General features: G+C 41.3%; 1 protein-coding gene across 2 annotated transcripts in view; it reads right to left on the reverse strand.

The window, feature by feature from the left end:
• Positions 1-17505, reverse strand: part of Chchd3 (coiled-coil-helix-coiled-coil-helix domain containing 3) — a 281829-nt gene that overhangs the window by 209168 nt on the left and 55156 nt on the right. For both annotated transcript variants that reach the window (XM_052720434.1, XM_052720433.1), the window contains exon 3: positions 15905-15986. In XM_052720434.1, the coding sequence (XP_052576394.1) occupies positions 15905-15986 (82 nt within the window). The remainder of the gene's footprint in view (positions 1-15904; positions 15987-17505) is intronic.

Consider the following 17505-nt stretch of genomic DNA (forward strand, 5'->3'; position numbering starts at 1 on the left):
AACTCGTGAAAATATACATCTTCAGCTAATTTTTCTCCTGCACACAAATGCCTGTGTTCCTGAGTGTTTATAGAAGTTTTGTGTGAATAGTGGTATTAGAAGAGATTTGCATTTCTTCAGCTGTGTTTCTCAAACACCCGTACATATGATTTTCTCTATGAAGTACAGATATTATCAGGTGCTAAGGAGATAGAATAACAGCAACAAAAAAGCAGACAGAGCCACGATCGAGACTTCACAATGGGCTAAGACAAGGGAGCGGGAAAAGGCTCATCACTCCTCCAGCAACTTTAGACACTGTCTTCTTGCTCTTATGTCTTTCTGAACTCACATCGCAATGCGTGGGATTAGATAAACTGACCTCTAAGCTGGGCAGGGAAGTTAGAAATCTCGGTTTTGTTTGAGCTTTACTCTTTGGGATGCTTAATTCTTATTACCCTAGCAAACAGGGCTGTGCTCCAAAAGCAATCCCTGAGGCTGGGCAGTGGGCAGAAAGGCTGGAGGAACACAATGGCTGCTACTGATGTCCTGGTCCTCCAACATGTAAGGTGCTGGAGGGCAGAGAGATCTGCTGCCTTCTGGACGTCCTTGCTACATGGTTGAACTTCTTCAGGACCCCATATTACAATGCATGAATCCCAACATTTTGGGATTTTTTAGCTTCCTGATTCATTTACTTGCCCTTTCAAAATGTCTTCTGCTCCATTACTGCCTTCCTGGAACTGCTATCTGGTTTCTCAGCCCATATCTGACATCCCATAAACTAGACTGTTACATTAAATCCAGGAGTCAGATCCAAGCATCCTCTTTCTCTCTAAGCCTATTAACATGATGCTCCACAAGCTGAGTCTCCTTTAATTTGCCATTTGCCAAAGAACCTCTCTAGGTGTGCTATGCTGGGTTTCAGTATTTGTATGTAGGAGAGCAATCATCACAATGAGGGAAGAAAATTAATCATGGTTGTTTTGTTTGTTTTCCTAATTGAAAAAAAAAACCTGAAGGAGGAGCACACACTACACCCGAATGAAGACTGGATAACCTCCTGTAGTGGCCGCCCTCCTGGGCAGGACATGCGTTCGCCTCACACAGTGAAAAGAAATGTGTGAGTGATAAAAGGTCAGCTAAGGAGATTCACAACCTTTGACATTGTTTGTGCCCTTAGTAATACAGTACATGACAGCTGTCTTTATACACAGAAATGTCGCCAAACGTCCTGGGCCTAAGGAGATTAGACTATCAATAGATTGAGGGGCTAGAGGGGGTCAATTCAAGCAAAATGAGTTACTTCAGACTTTTAAACACACACAAGAGCTAAAAAGGATTTCACTGGTAGTGAATGAGGGGTATACACATCTGTCACAGCAATATGAAGGTACTTTTAACAAAAGGAAAAGTGCTTCACAAACTCTGAGTCTTTCAAACTCAGAATACGTTAACTGCATGCAGATAACACTATGGAGTCATAAAAAATGCCAGAGAGAAATTTAAATGACCACCATAATAAAGAATGTGATCTTTCCCTTTTATAGTCTCTCTAGACTTGTGTCAGTAAAGTAGAATAAACATGTTATTAAAAGAGAATCAATAGGAGGCTTTAAAATATACAGTACCACGAAAGGTCAGGCCCTGGTATTGATTTTAATATAACATTTTTTGTTCAGCTTCCCAAAGGGTTCTTTTCTAATATTGTTCTTCATTTTTCTTTCACTTTGTTCCCTGACTGGTGAATTTGTTGTTCCTGTCTGCAGAAAGCTATCTAAGGCTGAGTTTGCTGAGTGTGAGTCATTCCTGTGACAAGCTGCTGGAAAATGAAGAGAAAGTAAAATAAAACCAGCTCCCTCCCACAAACATAACACAGGTATTGAAAGGGACAAGTTCAAGAGGGCACAAAACACAGCAAAGCCATCAAGTCACACACAGGCCACTGTGGGCGGCACTGCCTCCCCTGGAGCCTTGGAGAGACACTGAGTCAGAAGCCAGAAAGGCTAAGGGGTGCCTGGATGAAGATGAGAGACACCATCGTACAATTTGCAGCAAAAACTTTCAGCAAAGTAGTCAAAGAATGCAGAGATTTGTGATACAAACCTAAGTTCCTCTTGATCTGGAAACCTCAGTGCTGAAAGGACAGCTGGAATCCTGTTGTCCAGGCTCATGGGGACAAATCAGAACTATGTGCCCAGCCAGAAAGGACAGTTCTTAACACTGTCCCAACTTGTGAAGGTTCAAAAATCTGCAAAAAGCAGTCTTTGATTCAGTCTCACCTATAACATACTCTATATTTTACACAGAGTTACAGGATATGAATAGGTTTGTAGCCAAAATTTAAGTCAAATAAATAGGGTATATTCTCATTCTGTTAAGTTTTTACTTTATATTATAAAGTGTTCTCTAAAAAATAAAATAAAAATAAAACAAAACAGGCTGGAAAATAGCCTGTGCATGAATTGCTTGCTATTGCTGTCAAATATGAGGGACTGAATTCAGATCCCCGGTACCCATGTAAGAGCCATGCATGATGACTGTGGTGGTTTGAATGAAAATGGTCCCCATAAGCACACAGGGAGTGGCACTATTAGAAGGTGTGGCCTTATTGTAGTGGGTGTGGCCTCATTGGAGGAAGTGTGTCACTAGGGGTGGACTTTGAGGTTTCAGAAGTTCAAGTTAGGCCCAGTGTTGCTCTCTCTTCCTGCTGCCTGCTAATCCAGATGTAGAACTCTCAGCTACTTCTCCAACACCATGTCTGCTTGCCTGCACACTGCCATGCTTCCTGCTATGATGATAATGGACTAAACCTCTGAACTGTAAGCTAGTCCCAATTAAATATTTTCCTTTATAAGAGTTGCCATGGTCATGGTGTCTCTTCAGAGTGATAGAACACAGACTAGTGTGAGCCTAGGAGGGCTTGCTGGCCAGCCAGCTTAGGAAAAAATAGCAAGTTTAGACACAACATAGTATCACTGTAATTTAGCAAATATTCTTTTGATATCTCTCAAATGACAGATGATGGGTTTTGTCCATATACACAACAAACAGACACAGTGCTACAAAGAAACACAAAGTTAAAAAAGGAGGAGCCTGAGGAGGAGGACAACAAGACAAGATGTGTGACTATTTCAGACAGTGGAGGCTCAAGCCTCTCTGTGCAGTTGAGAAGAGTAAGAGAGAGCCTACCATGCAAAACATGGAATCCAAGTACTCTGAGCAATGAGCTGTGGGCACACACAAGACTGGCATCAGATGTAGCTGGTGTGTTCAAGGAGAGGGCAGAGAAACCACTGGAAGAAAGCAGGAAGAATCAAAAACACCAAAAGAAAGGGTTTGGACTTGAGGCTAATGCTAATTAAAAAGCCATTAGAAATGTTTTAATCAAAGAAACAAACAAGATACAAACTACATTTTTAAAGCACACTAAAACTACTTTGGAGAGAAAGAAGGAAGGGAGAAGGAAGAGAAAAGAAAGGAAGGAGGGGAGGAGAGGCGAAGAGGAGCAAACCGGAGGACAGAGTGGCTCCCTACAAGTGACCACGAAGTACAGTGAGCAACGGCAATGCCCTGGACCAGCACTTCTCAACCTGAGCACTACTGACACTTCCAAGAGGACGATTCTTCATGACAGGCAGCTGTGTCAGAGAGCACCATGGTGTCCTGCACCTGTTCCATGCCAGTACCTATATGTGGGACAACTCAAAACAACTGGTCAAATATCCCATGAGGGAAGGGAATAAAATCCCCAGAGTGAAAACCAGGTTACACTACAGCAGGACGGAAATGGTGAGGGGTAGGAGATTTGTAGTGTATTGGGAAGTCTCAGGGTTTTATTAATTAGAAGGAAGAGACAAGGAAGAAGAAGGAATCAAGAATAATTAGTAATCAAAATGCTTTTTGTTAAACTAATATTATTCACATTTTCACCGGGTGGAAGAGTTTTCTAAGACATATCTCAAGCTACAAAGACTCATGTGGACAATAGTTTGGACTTCTTTAATTCTATAAAAAGAGAATTGCACAGTTGACAGATATATTTATAAAGAAACGCACAATTTCCAACAAAATCTACAGAAATATTAATCTTCACTCACTATGACAGTATTTTGACAGTTTTATTTCAAAATATAGTCCTCTGAGTTAAAAAAACAAAAACAGTACAAAAGTCCTTCTCTTTGCAAATCTTTTAGAACTAAATTTCTTCTTTCTTCAGTTCTAAGATCAGCAGAGCTGACCACATAAAGACCTTCAGCAAACCACCTCAAAGGAGTGCAAGTGGCTCACCCAGAGAGACTTAGCATAGGAAGAAGCATCCCTGTGGGACCAGAAACCAAGCCAGCATCTGCAGCACAGCCCAGGGAAACGAGGATGGTTCCCCGTCCAACTCCTACCCTTTCTGGCAAGCTGACTATGTAGCAAGTGAGCTCTATGCTTTAGCCATTTCATCCACAAAGTGAGGACCCCTGGAAATCAGAATCAGCCTCACAGGAATACAAGGAGGATGAACAATCAATATGTACAAGTAGGTGGACCAGCAAAGTGGCTGAAACTGTGAGCTGTTACCATGCCACATGATTAGTTATCATCTTGTTTGCTTGTTACATACAGTCTCACTGTGTACCCCTAGTTGGCCTTCAATGTGTAATCCTCCTGCCTCCAATACTATGATTACAGGCAGACACCAACTGCTGTGCCTATCTGGGAACGTATTCTTAAATGGGACTGAGTAGGGGAAACAGGTGGTTATATAATGTCAATCTTTACTTTAAACACGAGACTACATCACCCCTGGGATAAGACTGGTGAATGGCATTATGGGAAAAGAACAAGACAGTGAAAATGAGGCATATTTCTTTGGTACATTTTTCTACAAACCAATTTTATCTATGTTTTCAGTACTTTGAGAAATGACCTTTCTTAGTCAAAGCAATTTGGTTCTGTAGAAATAACAGAAGAGTCACAGAAACTCAGTTGGATAATGGCTTTTTAATTAATAGACATTTCTCACATTAAATTGGTGGTTTCAGTGACTTTTTTTTTTTTTTTGGTACTGTTTTGATGTGGTTTGGTTTTAATCCATCAACCCCACCAGGGAGGCAAAATGAAATATAATTCTTGGTTTTTAGGAGACTTTTGTTTTGATAGAATCAGTGCTCACAAAATGGACCTGAGAAATAAGAACTCTAAACAATAAACAATATGTTTTGAGGATTCATGTTGGAACCTCAATTTAACTTGTTAGTTGAAATATTTACATGGCTAACTTTCATTTTTCTACTTTATACTTGACACTAAAATCACACTAAAACCATTTTAATGAGGCAAATTGAAAAACTCTCCAAATGAAATAGCTGAAGCCTGGAGGCTCTAGATAGTTTATGTGGAAGGAAGCAATTGTAAATAGTGTATAACTAATAAATTGCTCTCGTGGTAAACTACATACACTTCGACGGAGGAATTCAATATTCCAGTTTCAAAGGCAAATTGCCCCAGCAGCTAACTTTGTAAATGATTAAAAAGCTAAGTTTGTGAACTCTTTGAGGCAGCTTTGACTTTCAGATGAACAGCAAATAAAAATAAAGACAAGCACCATAAGCCCCAAGTTCAATCCAACAAGCACCAGCCAACACAAATAACAAGCCATTGGCCTTCTTCTCCTGAATTCTGTAAGTTTACTAGGTTTTCCACCAAAGTGTATGGAGGAACATAGAGGAGAAATAAATGCAAAATGATGTCCACTTTGCAACCACTGATAAAAATCAACATCACATCTATCAAGTCATGTTTCCTAGGGAAAAGTGACAACCTCCCCACCATACAGGAGCAAAATTGTTCCACATTCAGCACACTGCGGGGGTATATGTGCACCTCACTGACCAGAAGTAGATCTTGATCTCTCAAGTTCACAAAGCAGGGGACTGGCTTCTTCAGTATACTCTCTACTACACTATCAAAAAACAGTCTCTATATTAAGTTAAAGAGAACAAACAAGAAATTGAAATTGCAACCATTACTAAAAGAATTCACACAAACAAGCATAGAATAGAACAAGCACAGAACTCACGGGCTATAGTTTTCAAAGATAAGAGAAGTAGTCACTGTTCAAACAGAAACCATGCCAGTGTTTAGAAATGTAAGCTGAAGTGAGATGAAATTGGAATGTGACAGACAGCTGTATCATCTGAACTCCCTTTCTGCTTAGGGCTCAGCTGACAAAAAGGTAAGATCAGGAGAGGGAAAGGAGAGATGCTGTCCCCCTCTTGAACATCTCTCCAGAGTCAAGAGCCTCCACCCAAAAACGTCAAACTTTTTGACACTTCTAACACAGCAGGACCAAGCAGATGGCCTCCAGAAGGCCCAGAACTGAGATAAATCAGCCAGAGCTAGACCCAGCTTATGGGACTACTGCCTACAAAGATGGACTTCTGGACTTAAGGAAACATATACTGGGCTCCAGTTCACCTACCTTCTAAAACAAAACAGGGCAGAATCTACCAGTAAATGTTCTTTGGGTAGAAAAATACATTATTTGCTGGACAGTGAAGGCTCATGCCTTTAATTCTAGCACTCGGGAGGCAGAGGCAGGTGGATCTCTGAGTTTGAGGCCAGCATGGTCTATGGAGCAAGTCCCAGGACAGCCAGGGCTACATAGAGAATCCCTGTCTAGAAACACCCAAGGAAAAAAAAACAAAACAAAACAATGTTCCTCACACTATAAATGTGTTTCCTGAACAAAACACTAAGGTAGCATGAGGCCTGCAAGGATGAAGCCCAATTCTCTAGAAAGAAGAACTGAGGGAAAGAGCAGACAGCTCAGCCATCGGCTTAGCTACAGCCAACCTGTGTGAGCATCCACCCTGGATTGCCTTTGTGTGTGTGTTTATACAATGACAGACAATGGGCTGCCATCAGCTCAGCGATGGACGAAGTGCCTGTGTGAAGTCCAGTGCTTGCCTGCTCTGCTACAGCCTATCTCAGCCACCGATTCTGATCAAAGTAACAATGCTTTGGACAACCATTAACAGATTTAAAAAATAATAAATTATACCAAGAGTACATTATAGTTTTCACCGCCACTAGGAAGGAAGGGAGGGAGGCAGGAAGGGAGGAAGGGAGGAAAGGAGGGAGGAAGGAAGGAAGGAAGGAAGGAGGGAGGGAGGGAGGGAAGGAAGAAGGAAGGAAGGAGGGAGGAAGGGAGGGAGGAAGGGAGGGAGGGAGGAAGGGAGGGAGGAAAGGAGGGAGGAAGGAAGGAAGGAAGGAAGGAGGGAGGGAGGGAGGGAAGGAAGAAGGAAGGAAGGAGGGAGGAAAGGAGGGAGGAAGGGAGGGAGGAAAGGAGGAAGGAAGGAAGGAAGGAAGGAAGGAGGGAGGGAGGGAGGGAAGGAAGAAGGAAGGAAGGAGGGAGGAAGGGAGGGAGGAAGGGAGGGAGGAAGGGAGGGAGGAAGGGAGGGAGGAAAGGAGGGAGGAAGGGAGGGAGGAAGGGAGGGAGGCAGGAAGGGAGGAAGGGAGGAAAGGAGGGAGGAAGGAAGGAAGGAGGGAGGAAGGGAGGGAGGAAAGGAGGGAGGAAGGGAGGGAGGAAAGGAGGAAGAAAGGAAGGAAGGAAGGAGGGAGGGAGGGAGGGAGGGAAGGAAGAAGGAAGGAAGGAGGGAGGAAGGGAGGGAGGGAGGAAGGGAGGGAGGAAAGGAGGGAGGGAGGGAGGGAGGAAGGGAGGGAGGAAGGGAGGAAGGGAGGGAGGGAGGGAGGGAGGGAGGGAGGGAGGGAGGGAGGGAGGGAAGGAGGGAGGGAGGGAGGACTACTCCAGATAATAGACACTTCAACACGACCAACAGTAGAACACGGAGAAATGATTTCCCAGACACTTCCACACAGAGAAACCAGTTTCAGCAAAAAATTACTTCAAACACTATGCTTCATGAGAGAAAACACTGTAATTACTGTCAAGACAAACATTTGAACAATACATAGTTGAACATCACTGCTGCAATTACAAGTAAAAAAGTTACAGATTTTGATGGCATGCTTGATTGACTTTGGTTTTCCAGCTTGGAGATTCTTGCCATATGAAAACAGCTTCTGAAGTGGGACTCGATCAGGATTCCACAGCAGCAGAGTATCAACAGAAGAGAAATCGAGTTTGGAAAGGATAAAGAGATGCATAAGCCTTAAGAGTGGACTATCTACCCTTCTATAACTGCTGATTATAAAAACAAGGAAGTCCCACTGAAGAGGAAAGATGGCAGTGACAGGTGGCCTACAACATAAGCAGTACAGCAGAGGTCCTTCCAGCACGGACACACTGATGGCTAGAATATGACCTCCTATGGCATTCAGAATAAGCAGGGCTTCACCTACCTGGAAGCATAATGGAATGAAAATGTGTCGGTATAAAATTATGACAATGTGGGGAAGAAAGAGCTAAAAATGAGATTAAGAAAGACAATACTCTACAGTAGTAGGTTTTACACCCAGGAGGATCCCATAACTGTACACAAAGGGCGAGCGTTTCATGTCTAACAAATTGTTGACCTCCTGAAAGTCGTCCGACATGGGAGACACAGAACAAGAGCTGCTGTGCTGACCCAGACCTTCCCTGAGTCACTGAATAGGAAATGTCTCAGCAAATATTTGTAAATCAGAAATTCACCTGTCCGTGCCAGGTGGGAATGACATGAAAAAGTACTGGCTACAAACTGACTGCTCAAGGTTCCCTTCAAACCTCACTTTTATGACAGGCCTTGACAAGTACTGATTCTCAACAGTACCTGCCCCCAGTTTTTTATTTCTTTAAATTACTACATATCTACAAATTGCATATAGGTTAAAGTTATAGTTTTTAAAATTTTATAATTTGTGTCTATGACAGAAAAAGAGTATGAATATTACACTAAATTAAAATAAAAGTTTGAGTCTTTGGTAAGTGTCAAATTATAAAGATACAATTTAATTTTGTTTCTATTTTAATACAAGATATATATATATATGCGCAATACTTAACCATATGTATTAATATTAGTAACTTTTTACTACTATAGAAAATATCTGAAGCAAGCCAACTTTATTAAGAGAAGCTGCTGCATTCGCTCACCGTTCTGGAGATTCAAGGCCATGGCACCTAAATTAACTTCATTCTTCTAACACTACAGCTGCTGGCATCTCAGCAAGAATAGACACGAAACAGAGAGTGGCCTGGCTTGGCTTGCTTTCACAGCAACTCACTCCTACAAGCACTCAAGGGTCCCATGAGAGCTACCCTAGTCACTCTGAAGGGTGTGATGGGCAGTATCTCCCTCCTGCCCCCACCACACCCTATTTACATACCTCTCTGTAGGCTCCTCCCAAAGCTTCATCACCTCTCCCCTTAAAATACCAGAAGCCAAGTCTCCAACACAGGAACACGCGGGCGACAAACCATACTCAAACCATGGCACTGCCCCTTCCAGAAAGATAGTTTGTGGTCTGTACTTTTTAGGCCTGGTGACTCATTCAATTGAAAAATGTGAGCGTTTTCTACGTTAGAGACATGATACTCCAGTACACAGCTACTTACATAGTTTAACACAACTATAATTCACAAAACTGTTTATCCAGACAACTCTCCCCTCGCTCATATTTTAGCTTTTTCCTTCAAAGGCTGAATGTATCTAATAAAATAATTAAGAAAAAAATATTAGAATGGATTAGAGAAAAAGTAACATCACTATGAATTTCACTATCATGAGGAACTAAAAGACACAAAAACATTTTAAGCCCTATTTCTGGCATCCATACCACTATCAATGGGAAAAATAAGTGAATCATTCTATGCTTTAAAGAAGACAGCTGACAGAATTAATGACTAATTTATTAAACTAAATTAAGACTCACAGATCTAATGTAATTTTCCAAACTACTAAAACTGAGGACAAATCTCACCTGATACCCATTTAAAAACAACAGGCAGGAACACTCTTAGTTGACGGACAGCTGCTGCACCACTGGGTGGCTACTCCCTTTCTTCTTGATTTCTTGAAGAAAGGTTATTAAAACTAAAATACTCTCAGTTGCTTTTATAGGTAAAGAGGTAAAATTCGAATGCCAAGGGTCAAAGGTCAAAAGCAGTCACATTTTACTTGCTATCAGAGATTGGCTTTTGGAGGCAGGACAAGGGGAGAAGTAAATAATATTTTTAAAAGACTATGTTCAAACTGTAGCGTATTATGTCCTTGTGACATTGGCCTGCTGGTGCTGCCAACACAGTATGGTCGACTTCAGCCTACACACACAACAGGCTATCCCAGCAAAAATAGGCTGTCTCCTCTGGACACCCAGCAGTAGGCCAAATGACTGTTCTACTTATCAGATGTTTTGATGAACAAATGCATGATTCCAAATTAGACAGAAGAATTTCACCATGGAGGCTCATAATCAGCAATTCAGGAGCATAATCTTATTAACTCAGCAAATCACTCCAGTGGCCCCTGGATCTACAGTACAGTGAATGGAAAGTCCATGTAGATGTGGTTGTTTGGTTTTGTTTTTTAATGAAAATATAACATAAGTTGCTGCAAAACTTATACTTAGCTCTATAGACGAATTGCTAAACAGTCTTATTAATTAAAAAAAAAAAAAACTTGGGAGCCAGGTAATGGGGTGAATTCTGAAAGATCAGAGAAGCAGAACAAGCCACAGGTAACCTCACCTCGCCAACCTCTCAGCCAATCCTGTTTCCTCAAACTGGAAGCCTGTGAGTCCTCATCCGAATGGATGTCAGCTGAACTGTTGCTAAAAGCCTAAAAGTTTAAAAAGTCTCTAGTTTCTGATCCTCATGCCTTATGTACCTTTCTGCTTCCTACCTTCACTTCCTGGGATTAAAGGCGTGTATCTTTCCCAAGCAAGACATGAGATCTCAAGTGCTGGAATTAAAGGTGTCATCATGCTTGGCTGTTTCCAGTGTGGTCTTGAACTCACAAAGATCCAGATGGATCTCTGCCTCTGGAATGCTAGGATTAAAGGCATGTGCTACCACTGCCTAAACTCTATGTTTAATACAGTGGCTGTTCTGTTCTCTGACCCCCAGATAAATTTATTGGGGTGCCACAATATATCAACCACATCTCCCTTTTTTGTTTTTTAAAATTTAACAAAGGTATAACTAATATAAGAAAAAGTATATCCAATAAGTATATATAATATATACAGTCAAGAATTACATTAACAATGTCTAGTCCATTAACATAGCTCTGTTGTCACTATGGCCCTAATAAGAAATTTCTCATGGGGAATGCCAGCATTAGATATAGAGGAACAGAACCTAAAAAAGGTGGGGGTAAACTCTGAGTGGCTGAAAAATCTTTGGCTTCTGTGATTCTGTCTAAATGTGAGTGCCATGACCAGTCAGAACAGCAGAGAGGGCATCTGCTCCAGGAGGAAGGCAAGGCAAGTCTGCCAAGGTGCATACAATCTGATAGAGCTCATGGTCTGGCATGCATATGGGCTGATTTCACCAACACATATTTCTCCACACTTTCACATGCCTAAAAGTACCTCCGGACTGCAGAGAGGCAGTCCTGCCTCACGTGTCATCACTCGCACAGAGCATCAGAATCTGCAGAAGTGGTGTCAGCGGCTCGGAAAACTCCCGGGAGTGGCAGCGGAGCAATCCTTTAAGGAGAGCTATGGGGCCAAGGTTTTGATGGAGTAGAATATGACACTAGGTGGGAAAACAAGACATCAAGACTGAGCGTCCAAAAGTGAGTCAAATGAATGAAGCCCAGTGTCACAGGCCTCAACAAGGCTTTAGCCCTCGGCTCTCGATATTAGAACAACTGGCACTTTAACCAGGGGCGGGGTTCCTGTTTGTTAGGGGCAGGAGAACCAGGGAGCCGGTCCTGCCAACTGTAAGATGCTTAGCAGCATCTCAGGTACCATCTACTAGATAAGACATGACAAGTATGACAGCCAAAAACATCTCCAAACACTGTCAAATGTCCCCCTGGAGACCAAAATTTCCTGAGTTAAAAGCCACCACCTTAACCAATTTATTTTGCTTATGAATACACAGGTGTCATACGTTTCCTCAAAATTTAGTCTTAATGAACTATTTCAATAAGAAACTTTAAGAGATGAACCACAATTATAATTTGCAGTCCTTTTTTTCTCAGTAGTACATCTTGAAATCAATGGCATCTTCAATTCAAGTGAAAGCCGACCACCCACTATCCACTCTCCTTGTTAAGGAGCCCTCGTCTGGATCTCCTGGTGAGCAATGGCTTCCTTTCTACTGCAGTATTAACCAGTTCCAATCTTTCCTAGCCAATGGTTCTTCAGGCTTCCATTTTGAACTATCAAACAGGCTTCCTAAGTTAACCAGAGTTCAAGTTGGATCGTTCAGTCCAAAGAAATCTCCCTGGGACAAGGTCCTAAGGTAAGCTGTCTGATAGAAGACATTCCGGGATGCTTCTCTGCCACAGTGTCCACAGCCCATGACATTTTTCCTGCCTCTCTTCAGCACTCTGCACCTGCCATAGCAGGAATTGCAAGCTGAGGCTCCTGTATTTGCCTCTGGTTTGGTTTGTTTGTTTTGTTTTGGTTTTCAAGACAGGGTTCTCTGTGTAGTTTTGGTGCCTGTCCTGAATCTTGCTCTGTAGACCAGGCTGGCCTCGAACTCACAGAGATCCACCTGGCTCTGCCTCCCAAGTGCTGGGGTTAAAGGCGTGAGCTACCGCCACCCAGCTTGCCTCTGGTTTTGAATGAGCTTTAAAAATTGCCCAAGGAAAAGGCTGCACTTAAAAAAAAAAAGTTGACCATTTTCACCTCACAGAAATAGGAAGTACTTGAGAAGAAAGCAGGGTATACCATGACTGAACAATACACACTGTGCATGTCCATGGAAACATTACAAGGCAATCCACTACAACATCCAATGCTTTGCATCCATTAAAAACTAGTATGGAAAGTTACAATAATAATTCTATGAAGGGAAACATCACAATGGAAATTGATTCCAAAGTCCTCTTCAAACAGGTGTATTTGAAATTTACTCATCTGTGCACCTAGGTTCAGCTCTCTTTACTCATCTGTGTGCCTAGGTTCAGCTCTCTTTACTCATCTGTGTGCCTAGGTTCAGATCTCTTTACTCATCTGTGCGCCTAGGTTCAGCTCTCTTTACTCATCTGTGTGCCTAGGTTCAGATCTCTTTACTCATCTGTGCGCCTAGGTTCAGATCTCTTTACTCATCTGTGCGCCTAGGTTCAGCTCTCTTTACTCATCTGTGCGCCTAGGTTCAGATCTCTTTACTCATCTGTGCGCCTAGGTTCAGCTCTCTTTACTCATCTGTGCACCTAGGTTCAGCTCTCTTTACTCATCTGTGCGCCTAGGTTCAGCTCTCTTTACTCATCTGTGTGCCTAGGTTCAGATCTCTTTACTCATCTGTGCGCCTAGGTTCAGCTCTCTTTACTCATCTGTGTGCCTAGGCTTAGCTCTCTTTACTCATCTGTGCACCTAGGTTCAGCTCTCTTTATTCATCTGTGCACCTAGGTTCAGATCTCTTTACTCATCTGTGCGCCTAGGTTCAGCTCTCTTTACTCATCTGTGCGCCTAGGTTCAGCTCTCTTTACTCATTCTGGTCAGCAGGACTTGTGCAGGTGACAATGCCATGGCATAGAGAACCATTCTGAAGAAATGCTCACAAGCCTTTATTCAAATTTAGGCAACAGATGACAATGCATCAATGTGCTGTCACTCCAAGATGCTGCTTTTAAAAGACCGGACTGAAAACTTTCTTAATGGTGGAGCTAAAGTTTCTTCTCTGGTGGAAAAAAAAAAGGAAGGAGGGAAAAGAAAGTTATTGATTCTTCCCCAAGTCAGATAGGAGAACACACACTTTTTGCTAAGATTTGGCAGCTGGAGGTTGTCATGAAGAAGGCTTCAAACAAAACATTTTTAAAAAGAAAAAAATAATGTAAGAGCTGTTCTACCCTCTGCTCTCTGCAGAGGTGACAGAAAATAAACCCTTTATCAATAGCCATTTGTCCAGGCTACAGCCAGGTGCCAACCCCATTCCACATGAGATATGAAAGTGGCCCTCGCCAGCACCTTTTATTCATCTCATCTGCCATTTCCCTTTCATGGGCCAGAGCAGAGCACATAGGAGTCAAATAATGAAGGGAAATGCACACATACAACCGTAGTGAATGACTCGGACAAAAAGCCTGCACCACATGAGAATAAAGGAAGACAAAAGACTCCTGAAATATAGGTAGCAAAGTAAACATAAATTTAACCCCCCAAAAAAATCCTTATGAAAATAAAATTTAATTAAAGAAAATACAATTTCAAGCCAGCTATAAGAAATGCTACCACAATGTGCTGCTTTTATTTACTTCTTAATGAAACTGATATGACTTTTTTTAATACTTAAACTTCACTATCTAATTATATATACTCCATCACCTAACCAACTGAATAATTATAAAGTGTCCCATAGGAAACTACTATATAGACACAGACCCTTCTGGCAGTGCTAATTAAATCTCAGCTTTCTTAAGTCTTTATCAATTTCCTGCGAAAATGGTGCACTTAATGGACAGCTTATATTCTTTTCTATATTTTGTATGGATACACTCCAAGTTCAAACTCATCAGCTGGGGGATGAAGGACCAGAGAAGTTAAATCATAGGCCTCTGGCCAATGAGGACTCCATTCCAACTCAAAGCTTCCTTCTATTAGCCTTATCAAATGAACTACAACTAGATTCTAAGCTCCTGCTCCATGTAGACATGTGTCTGCTGCTCATAGTAGAAAAATAACACATAACCACGATGCTCTATAGTCTGTGCAACTTTCAGAACCTGCACAGATAGGAAGCACTTGACTCTTGGGTTAAAACATATTTGCACACTTCTATGAATAAGTACATACTTTAGATTTTTAAAGAGTAGTGCTTTTTCAAAATAAATGTGTGTGTATATAGTATCAGTGCTGTTTTGCATACTGTTTCTCTTACCTGTTCCCCCCTAGTCTATGATTCTTACAAATTATTTGAAAAAGCAAACAGGGATCTACATGACTGTCTAGTGTTTCACTGAAGGCCTATACCATGATTCATGCATCACTTCCCCCAGGATGGTCTTAGACTGCTTCCAGATTTCGATTCTATTACTTCAATGAGTGTTCTTCTAGCTATTATTCCTGATAGTGTTGATAATGGCCACAATAAAATAGGAGTATCTACATATGAAAAAATGTATAATAAGATAGGAAAGAGTGGTTATTTCTGTAAGACAGAGTTATAGAGGAGTTTCATTTTCAGCTATGCAAATTTCCATGACATCTCAATTTTTTAAGTGGGTATATCACTAATTAGTGCTATTTGTTAATCCAAGCACTATATGTGACATATGATATTCATAATTACCTATAATAGTATCCATTTTAATATACAGTAATAGGCAATTCAATTTTCAATCTTAATCATATTCTTTTAGAGATTTAGATATTCTTAGGGAATCCTCAGAAACTACTTTCCATATACTGAAAAAACAAAGAACATGTAACAATATAATTCTTTAAAGATATGAAAAATTTAGGGCTCTACCAAGCACAACCCCAAAGGAAAACAGCAAAGTTCGTATATTCAGCACATTTTGGAGTTCTGCCATACAAAAATAAAGTACTGTTGTTGTTTTGTTTTGTTCTCTACAATGAGCAGTTCAGAACATTTGTTGTGCTTGGAGAGTCACCCACATGTTGACTCACAACTGTCTGTACTTCAGTTTCAGGGGATCCAGTGCCCTGTTCTGACCTCCACAGGCATCAGGAAAACAGGTAATACATAGACATACATGAAAGCAAGGCACTCATACACATAAAGTAAAATAAATAAGTCTGTTAAAACTACTACATATTACAAGTCTAGGCAAACCTGTGGTTCCATGGAACTCACCGTCTCTGGTTTTCTGATTCCTTCTTGGCTTGCTCTAATGCCAGCTCCTCAGCTACTCTTCTTTTCAATTCTTCATCAGAAACTACAACAAAGAGTAGAAGGAGATGAAACAAGGGGCTCACTAAAAACAGAAACAAGAAAAGATGGCTAAGATGCATCTGAACGCAAAACTGTGCCAGGTGGTCAGTGCCTCCTTGGAAGGCCCTGAGCACTGCAGAAAGGACCAATCAGTGCCCTTCAGGAGTGATTTCATCCAGAGACCCTGGTGACCAAGAACTTTCCACACCTGCCAAAATGTAGAGTAAACTCGAGGAACTGCTTACTGCCCAGTGGGGAGTAAGCCATTAAGTGCAAGGCCTTTAAAGTTAAAGTCTGATAAGGCCTGTAAGGGAGGTGAGACTGTCAAGGACTTCAGGCAGGAAAGTGATGCCAAATGCTTCTTAATTAAATAATTACACAAATATTTATTACCGAGCATGGAATATTTATATTTATGTTCATTTTTCCATAATTTATGAAAAAGACATTTATGACTTTTGGGAATTTAGAAACCATATTTTCTGGAATATATGTCATTCAAACTCAAGTGCCAACAACTGGAGAGAGACAGAGAGCAGTACTGAGCACACAGCTGGAGCTTACTAAATACCTGGAGACTTGATTGGCAACATCTGGCCTTTCCAATTAAAAGACTGTATACAATATGTCTTGTAAAGATTCTTACAGCTATAACAGTAAATAATGGACAAGTTTTACAGACTACTTTAAGAGTTTTCCATAAGAAATAAGCAAAACCATCTCTTCTTCATTAGAAAGCCACTAACTCAAATTATGAGTGAAAAGCACCAGAACCATTGGGAGGGTCTAGGAAAACAGAGAACCTAGTGTTCTTCCTAATAGTTCCACCTCTGAAATGCAAGACCAGACAGTCTGTGTCTGCCTGCTACTTGTATACATTATTTGGTGACCCAGACATAAGAGAGATACACCTTGTCTCAGGGCATATACAAAATTTTACTTACAATGTGGTCCAAACACCTTTTTGAAATACGTAGCTGACACTAAGCAGTAAGAGTGACTGAGTATAAAAGGAAAGCTGTTTCCCCTGGGCTCTAGAGTGTAAGAAAACAATGACAGCACAAAGAACATCAGCAAGGAAAGAAAAGAGGAGTCACGGAAAGGGGGAGGGGGGAGAGCCAATCAGAGTTAACAAGGGCTTGTACCCAAAGAATATGATATATAAAGAACTCATAGCCAAATGAGAAAAATGTAACACCAACAAAGAATATAAAAAGGCACTGCTTAAAAGAAGATAAGCAAAGCCAAAAGCATATAGAATACTGTTCATCATCAGTCACTGGAAATATACAAGTAAAAACCACAATGATGCACACACCCTCTGCAATCAAAAAGGCAAAGAGTGAAAAGTGGTAGAGAAACCCAACCCTTCATGCATTATGGATGGACATATAAATGGCATCACTAGGGAGTGTAAATGGCAACACTACCTGGATAAGCAAGTTGATAGTTTCCTAAAATCCAAAATTTGACCCAACAGGTGAATTCTCAAGTACTATATATGCTCAAGAGAACTGAAAATA

This window comes from Peromyscus californicus, unplaced genomic scaffold, assembly GCF_007827085.1.
Source record: "Peromyscus californicus insignis strain IS unplaced genomic scaffold, ASM782708v3 Scaffold_6__1_contigs__length_162567912, whole genome shotgun sequence".
Taxonomy (NCBI): Eukaryota; Metazoa; Chordata; class Mammalia; order Rodentia; family Cricetidae; genus Peromyscus; species Peromyscus californicus.